At 35.6% G+C, this 16,416-nt stretch overlaps 1 protein-coding gene across 11 annotated transcripts in view; it reads right to left on the bottom strand.

Moving 5' to 3' along the window:
• Window positions 1-16,416, bottom strand: part of LOC148653629 (gephyrin) — a 502,682-nt gene that overhangs the window by 48,270 nt on the left and 437,996 nt on the right. For all 11 annotated transcript variants that reach the window (XM_088648883.1, XM_088648886.1, XM_088648885.1 and 8 more), the window contains one exon: window positions 3,874-3,916. In XM_088648883.1, coding sequence (XP_088505009.1) covers window positions 3,874-3,916 — 43 coding nt within the window. The remainder of the gene's footprint in view (window positions 1-3,873; window positions 3,917-16,416) is intronic.

Here is a 16,416-nt window from a genome sequence, read left to right as displayed (position 1 = left end):
AAATTGCTCTGTCACCATAGACCCTGAAGTTACTGATAATGACATCTTTTTCTGGCAATTCTAACTGCAGGCAAAAAATCTGTGAAACAAAGTATGGCCAGATCAACATTTTGTGAGTGCAAGACATATGACAGCATGCTATTCACCTTCTATATTCTTACAAACCTGTTTAATTAGCCCAATATAAACATATTTATATTTTGTAGGGCTCCTTTTTTGTGTTTTCTTTTTTAATTTTCTGTTCTGTTGCGGTCAAGTAAACATAATCAAACAAAGCAGTGAAATACTGTGAATTCAGAGAAAAATGAAACATAAATGTTGGAAAAGAAGAGTTTTCATTAACTTTCATGTCTCTTCTGCAGTTTCCTCACAGTGGGCACTGAGGCGTTTCTTTTATCTGCCTGATAGGAAGTAATGACTGGCAGCTTGGCAATGCAGCAGTGCACATCACTAACCCTCCTGAAAATCACAGTGGCTGGAGCACAATGTCAGTTCAAGGCAGAATTCAGCAAATGCAAAGCAAAATAAAGCATCCAATTTCAAAGTCCTAATTTGAAAGTGATCGATTCAAATTGAAACCTGTCACTTTCTTCACAAGCAGGAGGCTTTATAAGGCTTAGCAGGCAGAAAAATGCCAACCAGAGTCAGTGTCAAGCTGTCAATGAATGAAGAGGATGTTGTGGAGTCTGTCTTGGAGCCCAGGCACCAGAGAGATACTGTACTCAAGCTTCCTCTGCCATTTGGAAGCAATCATCATTATTTCACTGGTAAGACGGCTGTCCAAGAGAAAAAGTTAAAACACCAGAAATTACATTGACAGATAATAAACAACAGGAAAGACGGGTTGTTTATCCAAAGGAGCTTACTATTAAGGACTAAAAGCTGATAGATACTACAAGGACACTGAAAAAAGAAAACAGGGAAAGCAATTGCCATGGGGTTTGACATGAATAACAACAACAATCATAATGAAATCTGCCATAAATTCACAACAGTTCTTTGTCCATGTTTGTGTCAACCTGTAATTACCTCAAACTTTTGCTACATGTTTTTATTACATCCAGTGTGCCCTGGATGACATTTTAAAACACCTTTTTGGATGATGGAAGAAAATTATGGATTGGATCCAGTGAGAAAATCCCTTACATAGAGTTCAGTTTGTATTCACTTTTGTATTAAAAATTGGGTTGAGTTTGACTTAATGGAAAGCATGGCAGTTGACAGAGATTGTAAGATGGTCTCCCCTCAATGAATATGGGTAAATACACTCTTAAAAGTCCTTAAACAAGCATTTAAATATCACTTCTGCTCTGGACGTCACGTCACAAGAAAGGTTACACATGACAGGAGGCCAGTCAGGCCAACTAGCTCATTTATTTGTAGATAGCTAATTGACCCAGTCATTTCTGGAAAGAAGTAGTTCAGGTGGGTAGCTCCGTCAGCATGTGTAGGCTGCAAAGGAACAATTAATAGGTTTATTCCATGCTGAAAAGAGAGCAAAAGAAAACAGTTTGGCTGTGGAGCCTTCTTCAGGTGTGAGAAAGACAGGACCAAAACGTTGTGTTTTCTTTCTTCTCTTTTCAGCATGGAAAAAACCTATTACTCATTTCTGGAAAGAGGTCAGGGTATAAGCTTCAAAAACAGGAAGTATCAGAGTATGGAAGTGTAGCTTGTTTTTAACTCCCACAACTGTCTGAATAAAGAAGTGAGTCCTGTTGTCAGTTTTAAATGCACTTCCACATATTTACCACTTGTGTCCTCTGATTTACTGTATGTTTTGCTTCTCATTCTTAAGAAACAGGTTAGGTTGTCTATGTCAATGTTTTTAAAGATTTTAAGTACATGCACCTTGTAATATTCTTTGGTCAAGTCCAAAAAAGTCAGTTCCTTCAGCCTCTTAGCATAGGATATTCCGTTAAGGCCAGGAATGTAACTGAATGTTCTTTTCTGGACTAGTTCAAAAGCAACAATATCTTAACTATAACATGCTTGAAATTACATGCTTGCCAAAGAAACAGAAAAAACTAATGTATGCTAACATATACATTTTTTAGATATTCATTTAAAAATACACATGGCACCCTAACATACTGTAAGCTTATAACGTATGCTTATAAACGTAACTTGCCAAAGCAAAAAACAATTAAATAGATTACAGTACATATACAAATTGGACCATGGGGACCACATTCCAACATACCCTGAAAGTGGACATACAGTAAAAGATATCAGTGATACAAAACGTTGTTCACTTGACATGTGCTCTTTATGGAAATTTCTCAAAGTCCTGTATGAATGCACACTAAATTGAATGGAACAGGTAAAGGTTTATACCATGGTATAAACAAAAGAAAAGAAAAATTTCAGGTGTGAAGGCTGATACTTTCTTCAGGTGTCTGACACCTGAAGAAAGCTCCACAGCCAATAGGTTGTGTTTCTTTTCCTCTTAGCATGGAATAAACCTTTACCTGTTCCTTTGCAGCCTGTACTCAAACATCTTACTAAATATAATTTCTACTTTTGCATAGTGTGAAGAACACACCAATTTATTTTGTGAGCACATTTTGCTGTTTAATTACTGTCTGATGATGTAGCCACTTTTGCAGAATCAGGTGTGTTCTTCAATGCACTGTGACTTTTGGCACAAGATCAGTGAAATTCTATGCTTATAGTCTCATGTCCACTTACAGTTTTATACAGAGTGCTGCAGCAAGACAACCTGAAATGACACATTGCAGAGTCCCCTGTTTCAGACGATGTAGTTAGATACAATTGGTCTATAGCCACTGTCGTGTCTAGAAAATCTGTACTTGTTCTTGGAGATCATTGCAAAGATTTGACAGTGGCTTGACAGATTACGTGTCTCCCAAAGAATAAAGAATGGTTATTAACATAATTGAATTGAAACTGAATATTGTAGGATCTTATAATATTAACCCCTCTGTAGTTGCAGAAGGAAACAAATCACCTTGTCTAAGGAAATCCTTCCTATTTTTTGTTTCCTTACAAACATAACAAAAGGAGCTCTGAATGATGAAGTATCAAATTAAATACTTCTATAGTGTAGTCAAGGCCTGTGATGATGATTCTGGGCAAGGAAAGTCATGTTCTACAGCTATGCTGTGTTAATATCCCATAGACATCACTACACCTAAAGACTCTCACAGCGGACACTTCAAAGCATAGTAAGTTAAATGTTACATAGAAAAGTGCTTTAGATTTGTTAATGATTAAATAAAATGTGAGTTTGAAAATCATCCTTTTTGAGGTAGTGAAAGAGAAGGTGCTTATGTTATTAGTACACACAAGCATGGACTCTTTCACTTAATAATGCTCCTATAGATTGTGCAATGAGATTGGCGGTGGACACTGAGGACTACACTAAGAAGCTTTCAAATGCACATTGGGGCTCACTATTTTGTTTTCAGTGCAATGCTAAAAAATACTACATTGTCAGTGTCTAAGATTAATTTAAAAGCTCAAACATAACTTTATTTTTTATGCTTTTTTTAATGTTGAATACATTAATATATGATTATCGAGACATGAATATTATTGCCAAGCTTCCTAAAAGGTATTAAAATAAATGTACTGAAACTTCACACTGCACAACCAAAACCAGAACAATTCCAACCAAAAGCTTAAAACTCCAAATCCAAGACACCAAAAATTCCAAAGTTTAATGTATTATAAGAAAAAAGTAACACAACACACATATTCCCCAACTCAAACTTGAAAATCAACTGCAAACATTTCAATCGTATATTGTAAATTAATTGAAGGGCATTGAAAAGGAAACCCAGATGTGACTCTAGTTCTGGCCTTGTCTTGGAAGAGAGCCTGTGGCTAATGTTTATTATCTCATGTACTTACTTGCTCTAAGGATATTTTCTTTGCTGCTGCACCGGGATTGCACCTGCAGAGAAAAAACAGAAGTGATGTGAGATGAAAACCCCTCTACAGACAATGACAGATTAGCTCTCCTGGCAGGCTTCAGAGATTAGAATTATCCAGCATTATGGAGTAGGACGAGGTTGTAATACAGCATATTTATCCTGTTAATTATAATCAATAGGGGTAGAAAATAATTTTTGAAACTTGTCTCCATTACTATTATTATGATTTACTTTGTTTCCAAACTGACCTGAATAAGAGCATATACTAATTTAATACATTATATTTCTGAATCATTAAACAAACACATTAAAGAAGCCACTTAGGAAGAAGTCTGGTAACTAAGCTGTGAGTTTCACTACCTATGAATTTGAAAGCATTAGGCCTTTTTTCTTAATTACACTGGTACGTTTCTGGCAGTGAAATCAAACAAAGCTGTCTCCCAATACTTTTTTCAAACCTATTGCCTGAAGTCACAACTGCTATTAAAAGGGACAGTTTGCCACAATCCCAGTAGGAACAAGTAATAGGTTTATTCCATGCTGAAAAGAGAAGAAAGAAAACACAACGTTTTAGCTGTGGAGCCTTCTTCGGGTGTAAGGGTGTAAGGCTTACACCCGAAAAAGGCTCCACAGCCAAAACGTAGCTGTGGACGCAGCTACCCACCTGAACTACCACAATCCCAGTATACAGTTAATTTATGGACTTATGGACTCTTACGAAGTCCAAGAACTGTTGTTGCCCACCCAAGCATTAACTGGAATGCACAGCAAAGTTAATTGGAGTATTCACCATAAATAAGAAGTCAAGTGCACCTACAGCAATGTACTTCTGATAATGATCCTAGACTGTATATAAAATTGCAGCTAACTATGCCTTGTCAGGCATTTCAAGTCCGATTCTTACATCTCACAGTTTGTTTCCTTCATGGCCTCCTCTTTAGTTTTAATAGAAATGCAATAATATGCTCTATTCATTAGACTTCAAAGAAGGCAGAATGCAGGCCAATTCAATTTTTGACAGCAACAATATCTGGAACTCTAATTGCGGAAGCCTGTGGATGTGGTAATCTAAAGCATGTTCTAGTTCAGATGTTGTAGTCAGCTAATGAAGGAACACATGAGGGGAATGCTGCAGGTGAACAGTGGCTCATGAACTTCCTTTCCTAGAAGAAAAGAAATATTTAAAAAAAACTAAATGAAATAATACTACTAATAATGGACTTCCCTTTAGGCCAGGAACATTACTGTAGTAAAAACCCCTCTTCCACAGGAATGTGCATTTTAAAAACCAGGAGAATGCCTGACTACAACTGGAACAAAGACACATTCAGAAAGAAATGCACCACTCAACATCTGATAGGAAATCGATACACCAATAAAGAAGATATTCATACTCTGATTTGTTTTGAATGTCTCTTTCACAATATATAACTTCTACTCAACACAATTGTCATAAAGTCAGGAGCTTTCAAGAGCACACACTAGTTGGTGAGATCTCCTGACATGTGTCAATGACAATAACCTGGCACATTCCAGGAATGCAAGCACACCCCAAAACTGACACAGGCCTCTGTGCTGTTTCTGATTAGTGTACAGCAGCTGCTGATGTGGCACTTTGCCTCCTGATAGCCAGCTGTGAAAACAATATGATGCAAACACAATAAATTGACTTTTTAAAAAAAGTTTTCTTTAAAATTTTTGCAAAATCATTTTTCTTGTTTACTTGCTTGCTGTTGACAGAAACTGTTCAATTGGTTTCAATACAAACTACAGTGACACAGTGTATCACTACAATTGCTCATCCAAATAGAGTATGAAAATCCTTTTTGTTAGAATCTCATTGCCTACCAAAAGCTGAGCATCGTATTTTACTTTTTTTATTTCTTCAAGCAATGAAGAGAGAACTGTAAACTGTACATAGTTGTGGGATTTGGATAAATATGCAAAAGAAAAATTAATCTGCTTTCCACGACAACAGAGGTGATGACTTCCCCCCACTATCTAGGAAATTACTCAATGAGGTTTAAAAACCAAACCTTTTGAGAATAAAGATGGACAAATCAGAGGCCTTTGTTTTCAGATAACATAAGCAAAAATGCAATAGTGATTACATGTGATTCCAACTGTGGTTGATCTGTACAGTTGGTGACTGAAGGAGCACAGGTCTCAAGGCATAGTGATTGAAGCAGAGTTTCATAACTTTAAAATATGTATTTCAATAAAGGGTAACAGCAAAAGTATTGATGGTGCCCAAACCTGGAAGATTTAGATTGTGGTCTCCAGCTAGGGTATCCTGATCAGACCACCACCCCCAAAAACAGGAGTCAAAGCTGTTTCGGTGACATCATTTCTACTAGGCAAAGTAGCACAAATAGATGTAGATATTGTTGGTGTCTGCTTGTTGGAAATATAGGACTCTGTATACAGTATACAATTCATCATTAAGAATCTTAAATTGTTGATCAACTTAGCTCACAGTCACAAATCTCATACATATCAGCACAATTGCTTCTGTATGCACTATGAGCTCCATTGCATTAATAGCAGAGCCAAGGCATCAGATAGAGAAGTGACACAATTTTCACTAATAATACTGCAACCTAAAAATGAGGTTGAAACTTTTATAAGTTACAAAGGTTACTATTGCTAAGTATACCGAAGAATCCCTGGCTAATTTTGGACCCTCCCTACAGTGTAAGTTCTTGGGCAATTGTACAGAGCCCCTTGGAGGAGTCTGAATTCAGTAGATGACACAACCCAAATCTGAACCTTTAATCTCTGGGATATAGTACCCAACCTGTGCCTTATACCAACAGTGGCCTGCACCTGTTGAGTCATTTACGAGCCCTGTTATTAGTGTTTGTAAGACATTCTGCGCTTCAACACTATGCTCTCTACTCTAAAATTTAGACTCCTTTGGTGTCTGGGAAAGTTGATACTCCTACTTAATACTTGCAAAAATCGATTTCTCTAAGTATCCTCTTAGAAGACCAAGTATCCTGCTTGCTACAGCAGTAAATAACTTTCAAGCGTACTTCCCCAACATCACTGGCCTAAAAGGAGAAATGACACCACAGTCTAGCATAGAGCATTGTCTTGAGATATTTTAAGATGTAAAAACAGAAAAAAAGGACACAAACATCAAATTAAATTAACGCTGCCTGAAAAATGAAACAAGTGAGGCACAGTATGGTTGAGTCCTATAGCTGGGAAAGCACGTCTACTGCTGCTTCTAGTGAACAGAAAACTGGAGACAAACACAGTGACCCAACAAACACACCATACAGCTAATAAAAAAATGTTAGAGGTGAGACATCGCTAAGGAAGAAAGAGAGAAATAAGCAAGGAGCTTAAACTCATAGCGCAAAGCGAGGTTTGCGAATGGGAGCAGCTCCTTTGGTCTGTAATAGTTACTCGCGAGTCGTAGCTTCTATGCGTCCTGAGTTCATCTTTAAGCCCTTCCAACCTATAGTGGAGCTATTGCATGGACAAAAACAAAAGATTTGTAATAAACAGAGAAGCTCGCAAATCTTAAGCACCAATGGATCATAGCATGAGTGTAAGAAACAGAGAAAGAGAAAAGGAGAATCATATTTTGCTCTTTGAGTCAAAGAAGTTACATAAAGGCATCAGAAGTTCTGAAAATGCTTTTTGATACAAAGAAAACAGAAATAATAACATGTAAAACTGAAGCAAAAGCTCAGTAACCCAATACACAGTACAATCTTGAAGTCCTTCTTAAAGTTGGAACAGGCTCACAGCAATCTGTGCTTTATAAAGATGTGTTAAGAGATAATAATTCTTTCTCACAGTAAATGGCATTTCCAAATAGATTAACAATATAAAAAGCAGTAAAAAAGTTACAATGATATGAAACATAAAAGGAAAAACATTTTAAAATTAAGACTTCTATAAACTAAGTAAAAGATCTCTCAAAACAACTCTGGTTTCCAAGTCGAGGTGTACTTTACTTACCTTCTATTTCATTCAACTCTTTTGAAAATTTTTTGTGATGAATTCCAAATAATTTCTTTTCTGTTCCTGTCATTTTCAGATACAATATACTTACACAAAAAATAATACAATGATGTAGCCTATGGGACTAATAACATATTTGTATAAGGATTTTTAAAAAAAGGTCAGATAGAGGAATTAACATCGAGTTAAAATTTTTCACAAACAAATGAAGAGTCACTGCTTAAGAGAATTATAGCACAGATATTTATATTATTTTCAGCTATATGAATGCGTTACCAACAGGATGACCTTTAACATCTAGAATGAGCCACTGTCCTGTATAGTGAGGGGTTGAGAAGCTACACAAACAGCAAATACAAAATAACAAATATACATTTTACACAAGAAGCATTTAAATATTTTGGGACTCAAAACATGCAATACAACAGAACCACTAGCATAAGACAACAAGAGGACTAGTGGGGAGGGAGGTAGGGGGAGGATGGAGGACAAGTGGAGAGAAAGCACCAAGTATGCCAACATGAACAAAGAGCACCCAGCAAAGCAAGCTCCACCCTTCTCTCTCAGTGCAGCTCAAGCCAACTGCCTTTCTTGAGTTCTGGCAGAGCTAGTACAGTAACTGCACTGCTACTCATGGTGTTCGCTCAGAAGTTAATGCCAGGTGGGTCAAAGGGAACAGAAACATGTGGTGAAGCCAGTCGGCAGTGTCACTCACAGCAGTGTCTATGCAATTTGGGGGGTTGGTTTGTACAACTTTTATTGAATTTGAGATACTGAAGAAATTAAATTAGTGTGCAAAGCAATAGGTAAAGGAGTATTCCATGCTGAAAGGAAAAGAAAAGAGGCACAACATTTCAACTGTGGAACCTTCATCAGGTGTGAAGGTGCCACCTGAAGTAGGTTCCATAGCTGAAACGTTCCTTTTCTTGCAACCTACACATGCTAACACAGCTACCTACTTGAATTATATTAGTCTATCAGTTAAATACAAAAGACTTTCATGTAACAAAATAAAGGTATTTTAAGCACTTATTTCACTAAGAGTACTGTTCTTTTACAACACTGGAAGTCAGGGTCAACAACAGAAAACACACTTATTACTCATTATCACAACTACAATTAAAGCACAGCCATGCCCTCACTATAGATTATGAATGAAAGTAGAATAAGTAACATCTTCAGTTTTCAGACTCTTTCAGTCAGATGGGAGAATACAGCAAGAAAACTGACTTGCTGTGCTGTCAGAAGATGAGTGGAGTTTATACTGTCTGGTATGGCCCTTCTCATCCTGTGTGGATTAATGCAGCAGCGGGTAAGGGAGACTACAACCAAATTGTAGCAAAGACTCTAAATAAGGGAGTCCATGCAAAAAGGTTTGCTGTGTCATTTAATCATGGACACTTGTCAAGGTGAGCTCGGATAGTAACTTTCACAATCGGACACTGTGGTCCTTGGCATACTGTTCATCTCTCCACAATAAGCACAGTACGTCGGTGAACAGGGGAAACTCAAACTTATTTTCTATCTATTTTTGTAGATCAAATTGTAACAAAATTACTTATACTTTGGGAAACTGGAAGTAACAACAATTAGTAAGGTACGGTACATGATTGTACAAACTTTGTACTTGATAAATCTCTAGTTTCTGCCTCTTTGCATTTTGGCTAGTAATTTGATACTCTTAGTTTCTATAGAAGGATTTTACCTGTATAAAGAAAGCATTCAAACCAGCTATAGACTAGTTCATAATTAAATTTAATATTTAAATTTGTTGAACTTTTTTTTAAAAAATGAATTCTTGTAATTGGACATTTGTTAATATACAGTATATTTAAGAATATACATAAACATTTTGAAATTACTTGTTTTATGTCCTTAACACATTAATAATGTATTCCATAATGTCACCAGCAGAGATTTAATTGGGCTTGACTGAAGTAAACATCAGACCTTTCCACAAAAACGATTAGCGTACCCATATCTTTACAGGTCCTGCAGTGAACACTAGTTTTTCTTATTAATGTTGCAAGCTGGAAAGTAACGCATCTTTTGTAATCCGTAATTACTTAGGCAAAAGTACTCCAAATCAATGATAAGCCTAAATGGAAATTGTTATAAACATTTTAAATAAAGGCACACAATTAAGCGGAAAGTAAACAGAATATTTTATTACTCTGAAGGAATAATTTTGCTGTATTATAAAAGATATTAGAACGATCATTTCTCACCACATTTTAAAAACATAATCTGTGTTTCTGGGGTAATCTGTGTTTGCTAAATAGACTAAACCTGAGCCAAAAATAAACAGTCCTGTATGTAATATGGCACATTTTAATGGCTTAATATTTATTAATTGGCTTTTGTTCTTTCCAGAATACACAGAAATTCGGAATGTACTGTATAAATGATACAATATATGAGAAGATATATGCTGCAAAGACAAAGGAAGATTTTCTATTATATTTCTTTTATTCATCCCCCAAGGCAAGCAATGGAAAATGTATTTTTATTTTGGAAACTCGCTTGAAGGAATCTCTCTGCAATGAAACTGCAGTTGATATGGGGTTGACATTAGCTCAGACAAACCATGATGTGCACACCTTGTCAGTTGTTTAAAAGGCACTTAGACATCAGGCATTATTTGGTATTTGTATATTACTCAAAACACAATTTGCTTCAATGCAATCTATGTGCCTTAGACACCACTGCTGAAAATGACCCCTGGCTATTTCTAGAAAGTCAAGTGGTTTCTGGAATTTATGTGTTAGAGGTCTTTTGAGACACTTCTAAATGTATCTGCATCAGGCTTCAAAACTATGCCTCTAGAGCACTATGCTTACTGTATGCCTCTATGCCTCTGTGTGCATGCACTGCTCAGCACAGATAAACTGTTCAGAGAACCACATTGAGAGAAGAAAGCTGAGTGCACACAGCTTGTGTCTTTCTGCCTATACAGCACAGGAACCTGGGACCTGCTGAAAACAAATTACAGTATGTGCTCACGATGCACATTTGCACAGGAGAAAAGAGCCATTACTACTTTTAGACATTTTCTTGGCAGAGACAGTGTGGCATAAGTACAAACCCAGGACAGCAAAAAGGAAATACAAAATTTGGCTAAACTGGTATAGAGCACAGGGGTTTAGGTTTCTGGACCTCTTTCTTGTATAAATAGGACATTCTGTACAACAGAATGGGTTGCATTTGAACCAGAGGTGCACTGGTGAATCTGAGAAGCATAAGATACAGTTAGTTATTAGTTGAGGCATACTGAAATTAGGGGAGGGTACAAATCAGTTTAGAATGTAAAAGGGTCAAACTAGAAAATTCAAATGAACATTTCAACAATTAACAAGTCTTAACACTATGTGTATTCTACAGACCATTTAATGCAGACATTAACGCAAGTAGTTTAGTGTATGATGAAATTCTGAAGAAATATGGCAAAGCTGAGGCTATATTGCAGGGACATTTCTACTTTCTACAAATATACTGGGATATAGTGATGGAGAATACACAATCTGAAACTGAGATAGTTAAAATGTTTAATGATTTGTGCTTTGTGCTAAATTTAGAATAGAGACGTATATTGAATTTAAGTGCAAAATATAGTGTAAAAGATTTTCCAATACTAGACCAGCAAAAGAACTGTAGTTCATAGAAAATAAGACAGAAAATATAAATTAATTTTCCACACAGATGTTTTCAATTGGATATGTCAACATCATGCCCTGTGTTATTAAACAAGATATGTTTATCTTTATAATTTTTAAAGTAACTGATATTAAGTACAGTCTGTTTGTATATAAAAACTGAAAACATATTTAACATCCAAAATCTTAATATTTAACAAGTGACAAAAAAAAAGTTGTCTTGTCTCCTACTATCGAAATTTAGAAGTTAACTATGAACTAGACCAAATATTGTACTGCAAAGAATGAAGTGTATATACTGTATGATGAAACCTTTTAGTTCAGCATTGTACTGGAAAACTACAACGTAAAATACAATCTTGGAATGCAATATGTATCTGTAAAATTGTGGTGAACTGTGGTGGTTACGGTTTTTAGTTGCTCATCAATCTTGAAACCGTGTTTATTATTATTTTGGGAGTTTTGTTGCTCTGTACTTTGAATCAAAGATGAGTTAAATAAAGCCCCTCAGAACACAATGAGTTTTATTTTATAAAATCAAAATTAAATATTTAGCATACTACCTGTTAACTATATACTAAGTGGTAATGGATAAATATTCTGTACAGCTGAATAATTATTTTAGTGTTGAGCTAAAAGAAAACAGACTCTCACAGGTTTTACTTGCAAACCAGCCACATTAACCAAACTGTTTCATTCCAGGTTCAGAATAACTGGAATACAAGCAGCTTCTGTCTTTACTACTCTATAAGAAGGTGATGGAAATGTCTGGATTGAAATTCCTGCAAAGGTTTATTTGCATTGGATGCAAAAGAAAAGCAAATATGAGCACTGATGCAATAAAATAAAGAGAACCTGTAACTCTGATTAGTAGGTTTCACAAAAAACCTGTAACTCTGATAAGTAGGTTTCACACTGGATGAGAGGTGACAGGCAATGCTAACTGTGCTCAGTGACACTGAGGAGATGCCAGAAAAGGAACTGATTCTATCATTTTTCTGCTTAACAAGGCATACAGATGTAAGCTAAGCGGCAGTCAAGCACTGCCAAAAACACAATCATCACTGAAAGATTTATAAAAATTCGTATACATTCTGTGCTGTCTTGATAAAACGTAACAACAAATCATTTAAAAAACAGGCAGAAAAACTTTTAGAAGATTTTAACACCAGAAAAAAAAATCCATCTAAGATGCCAAATAACTAACAACTAAGACAGAAATTTAAAAAACCCTCTCTCCTCACACCATCATTGTCTTGCTAGATTTGCACCCAGGTTTTAATGACTTTCTAGCATTTGGTGACAAATTGTGCACTGAAGCAAAAAACTGATTTCCCATAACAACTGAACTTGTTTTTTATTTTTTCACAGAACAAAACAGCAATGAAACTGGATTAGCCAGATTACTATAAAAAATAAATTTAATAAGAGACAAAACTGAAGACAAAGTGATAAACTACAGAATATTTAAGACTGTCTTATACACACATTCCTGGATTCCACACCAGTTTATAATATTTAACTGCTAGATGGTATCACCACACCCCAGATAATGAGTATTCCTAAATGCTTACTCTGCTGTGTGCTAAATTACTGTTACACTGATTGCAGACATTTATCAAATGGATTTCATACCAATAACTTGAAAGGGATCACACCTTTAAAAACTACTGAAACAATGCAATTACAAAAATACAATTGCCAATTATTTTTGCTATATCCACTACATTTTGTGTAATCTTTTGTGTATTTTTCAAGTCTTACAGCTACGATCCCTTTGGTTGTACATAAGGGTGGATGAGGAGGTGCAGCTAGCTTCTGAGTCACTTATCTTTTAACAGATTGCAGGATCACACTGACCTGTACCAAGGTTCATTTCTGACTGGAGGAGAGGTGTGTCTCTCCCCAACACCACCACATGCCTGAAACGGCCAGGGAGTCTGCAGGTATCGCTGTGTCTTCGTGAGCTGAGAGAACCCATTCTGATTAATACCACTCTACCCTCAGTATACTGTACATTACTGCTTGGGGAATCCTGGTTAAGTGTGGTGGGAGCATGAATTCTTGGATCAATTAACTGTTAACTCCTAAATGGGCTAGACAGGGCTCTTCTCATTTGTAACCGTTCTTATGTTTCTTATTTATGTTCTTATGGTCATGGATGGCTACAGGCATGACCTGGTCTTGAACTTGTGATCAAAGATCTCAACTTCCAGTGGTGTAAAATCAAACTGTAATTTTGTTGTTGTATTTATTAATCAATTTTTCATTATTGTTTTATCCTAAGAAGGTTGGAGGACTTGCATTTAGATTATTTTATAACTAGTATTCACTAGCCGCATTTGTGAAATTGTGAAATGAATAAAAAAGGAATAAGGGAAGTACAAAATTATTGTCTTCAATTACTTATTCACTATACATTTGCATTAGTGCTTATGATACCACTTTGTAGAAAAGTAATGTAAAATCTTAATAACAACTGTAGAAAATATTATAGTGTGTATTTTGAAGGCTACATACTATATCATTTTGCATTTTGATTCTCCTAATTTATTAAAGTCATCTTGGATAAAGGTTTCATTTAAATGAAGACATTTCATGCCTTTTGTGGAACACTGCATGTTAAGTATAACTTTAATTTAATTTAATAATTTAAATGTCAACATAATGACATTACTTTAAATGTCATTTCACAACCAAGAACAGCATGATCACTTCTTCAACACCTTGTGAATGCACCTGCAAATATAAAGCTAATGAAGGAAATGGTGGTGGTATACAAGTACAAATAATGAAGTTAAATTAAATCTGTGCATAAAACCAGGAGAAACACTAAAGGAAATATTGCTGACAACAGGCCTGCAAGGATGAACAGATAATTTTTTTTCACCCAGAGTAAGCATCTGCAGAATACCTGCAACCAGGATTAGAGTAGGAACAAAGAAATCATGTCACTGTAAAAAAAGCAGAATGAAAAGATGGAATATTGTTGTTTTGTGATTCTGTGTAGAGAACAGATTCACTTTAGTTAATAGTGTCTCCTATTGGTTTTACCAGGTACTTAATATTTCCACACTGCAGAATTATCTTGCAATTCTTATTATGTCACAGAACATGCACTGTATTAGTGCAATGCTGATAGCTAACCAAAGAACTGGAGCACACACAGTATGTAATATAAAGTATGTGTACAGTATATAGTAGTTACTATAAAATAGAATGTACTGCAGTGTGGTTAATTCATGTTTCACAGAAGAAATCTAAAACAAGTTCAGATTAACTGGATGGGTCTACTTAAGCTCTTCAGCCATTCAAATAATTTGTCTTTCATGAGTTTCACAGCTATTTAATAAATTAGTTTGCTATTTTATTTTACCTCAATGCTTCCTATGCAATTGTCTCTCTGAAAAGAATTCCATGTGAGATGTTAAAAAACAAAAAAATATTTCAGAAAGAAAAGATTGCAACTAAAAAAGTAAGCACCACAGAATATGATGGTCTGTTGTTGCATCTAAGTTTGTTTGTCAATGGCTGCTCAGCATGTTGTGATGGGGAAGTACCTTTCCAGCGCCTGCCTGTTCCTGACAGGCAGGTTTGGGTAGGCCTCTCACAAGCAGAGACTCATTACAACCAGCAGAAATATTAGCTTTACAAATGAAACAAGAAATTACTTTTTCTCATTTCAGAACTCATTAAAAATGCTCTAAAATGTTTTGAAGTTACAAGGTCTTTGCATATTCAATTCTGTTTATCTTGTTACCCAACAGCATTTTTGTCTTTTATTCTCTAGAATATGTAAATTTAAAAATATATATCCAGTGGCTCCAGCCACTTTACTAATTTAGCCTGAAGTGAACCTATTTCTGTGTTTCAACTCACTGCAGAATGGATTTCCCTTGAAAAAAACTCTGTGAAGTATGTCTTTTTCTGTCTTTGGTTTATTTGCCGAAAACAAGCAAACCCTCATTCCATACTGAAAATTAGAAAAAAAAAATAGAAAAAAGAAACACAACGTTTCATACTGTGAGTTGTTTTCAGATGTTTCTTCTTTCTGCTTTTCATTCCTGATTACTTGGTCATTAAATATCCAACAGAACTGTTCAATAAGAGCAGGGGTATCCTCCCTGAATTCTGCTTCACTATTCCATTCTGGCCTCCCTAAAGGTCCCCCTTCATTAAACCGGTGAAGCAGTTTCTCAGTTTTCCACCTGATCTGCTGTGTAGTGAAACTGTTGGCACATTATAGCTACCAGCTTCACGTAGCTGGTGGCTGCAGTTCAGTGGATCATGGCATGGGTCCCCTCCTACAGGTAAGTTTACTTGATTACATGGCAAGGGAGATGCACAGATAATACAATAATGAGTTAAAATATAAAATAGGCACAATTTCAAGTTTCCAACAGTATCCTGAATAGCCGGTTCCTGGACAGGGAGAGTTTTCAGAGTTCTTTGCACAGGGATTGGGCATGAGAAACTGTTAAGTTTGGAGCATTTTCAAATCTCTTGAATTTTGTAAGAAGAAATGCTGTAAATTCATGCCATTGACAGATCGCAGACTATAACTACTGTAGTTATGTAGTGCTACAACTCAAACATGGGATCATTTGACAATTCTTTTAGATTACGATTGCTTGATGCACCATTTCATTTTAAGGGTTAGGATCTACTTTATTTTTTCTACTTTATTTTATCAGGTTCTCAAACTTTTAAGATCTTTTTAAGATACTCTTTATTTGTGAACATGTAAGCTTTCACACTCTTTAGAAAAGCTATTTAAAATATAGAATAAGGATTAGAACTATAGACAGAGTTCAGCAAAATTTCAACCTAATAATATAAAAAAAAACCCTTTAAAAGGCCAAAAATGTAAAACATTAATCCCTAAATTA

This window comes from Lepisosteus platostomus, chromosome 10, assembly GCF_059453375.1.
Source record: "Lepisosteus platostomus isolate fLepPlt1 chromosome 10, fLepPlt1.hap1, whole genome shotgun sequence".
In the NCBI taxonomy this organism is placed as follows: domain Eukaryota; kingdom Metazoa; phylum Chordata; class Actinopteri; order Semionotiformes; family Lepisosteidae; genus Lepisosteus; species Lepisosteus platostomus.
Note: the sequence above shows the minus strand (reverse complement) of the source record. Positions and strands in the feature narration are given on the sequence as shown.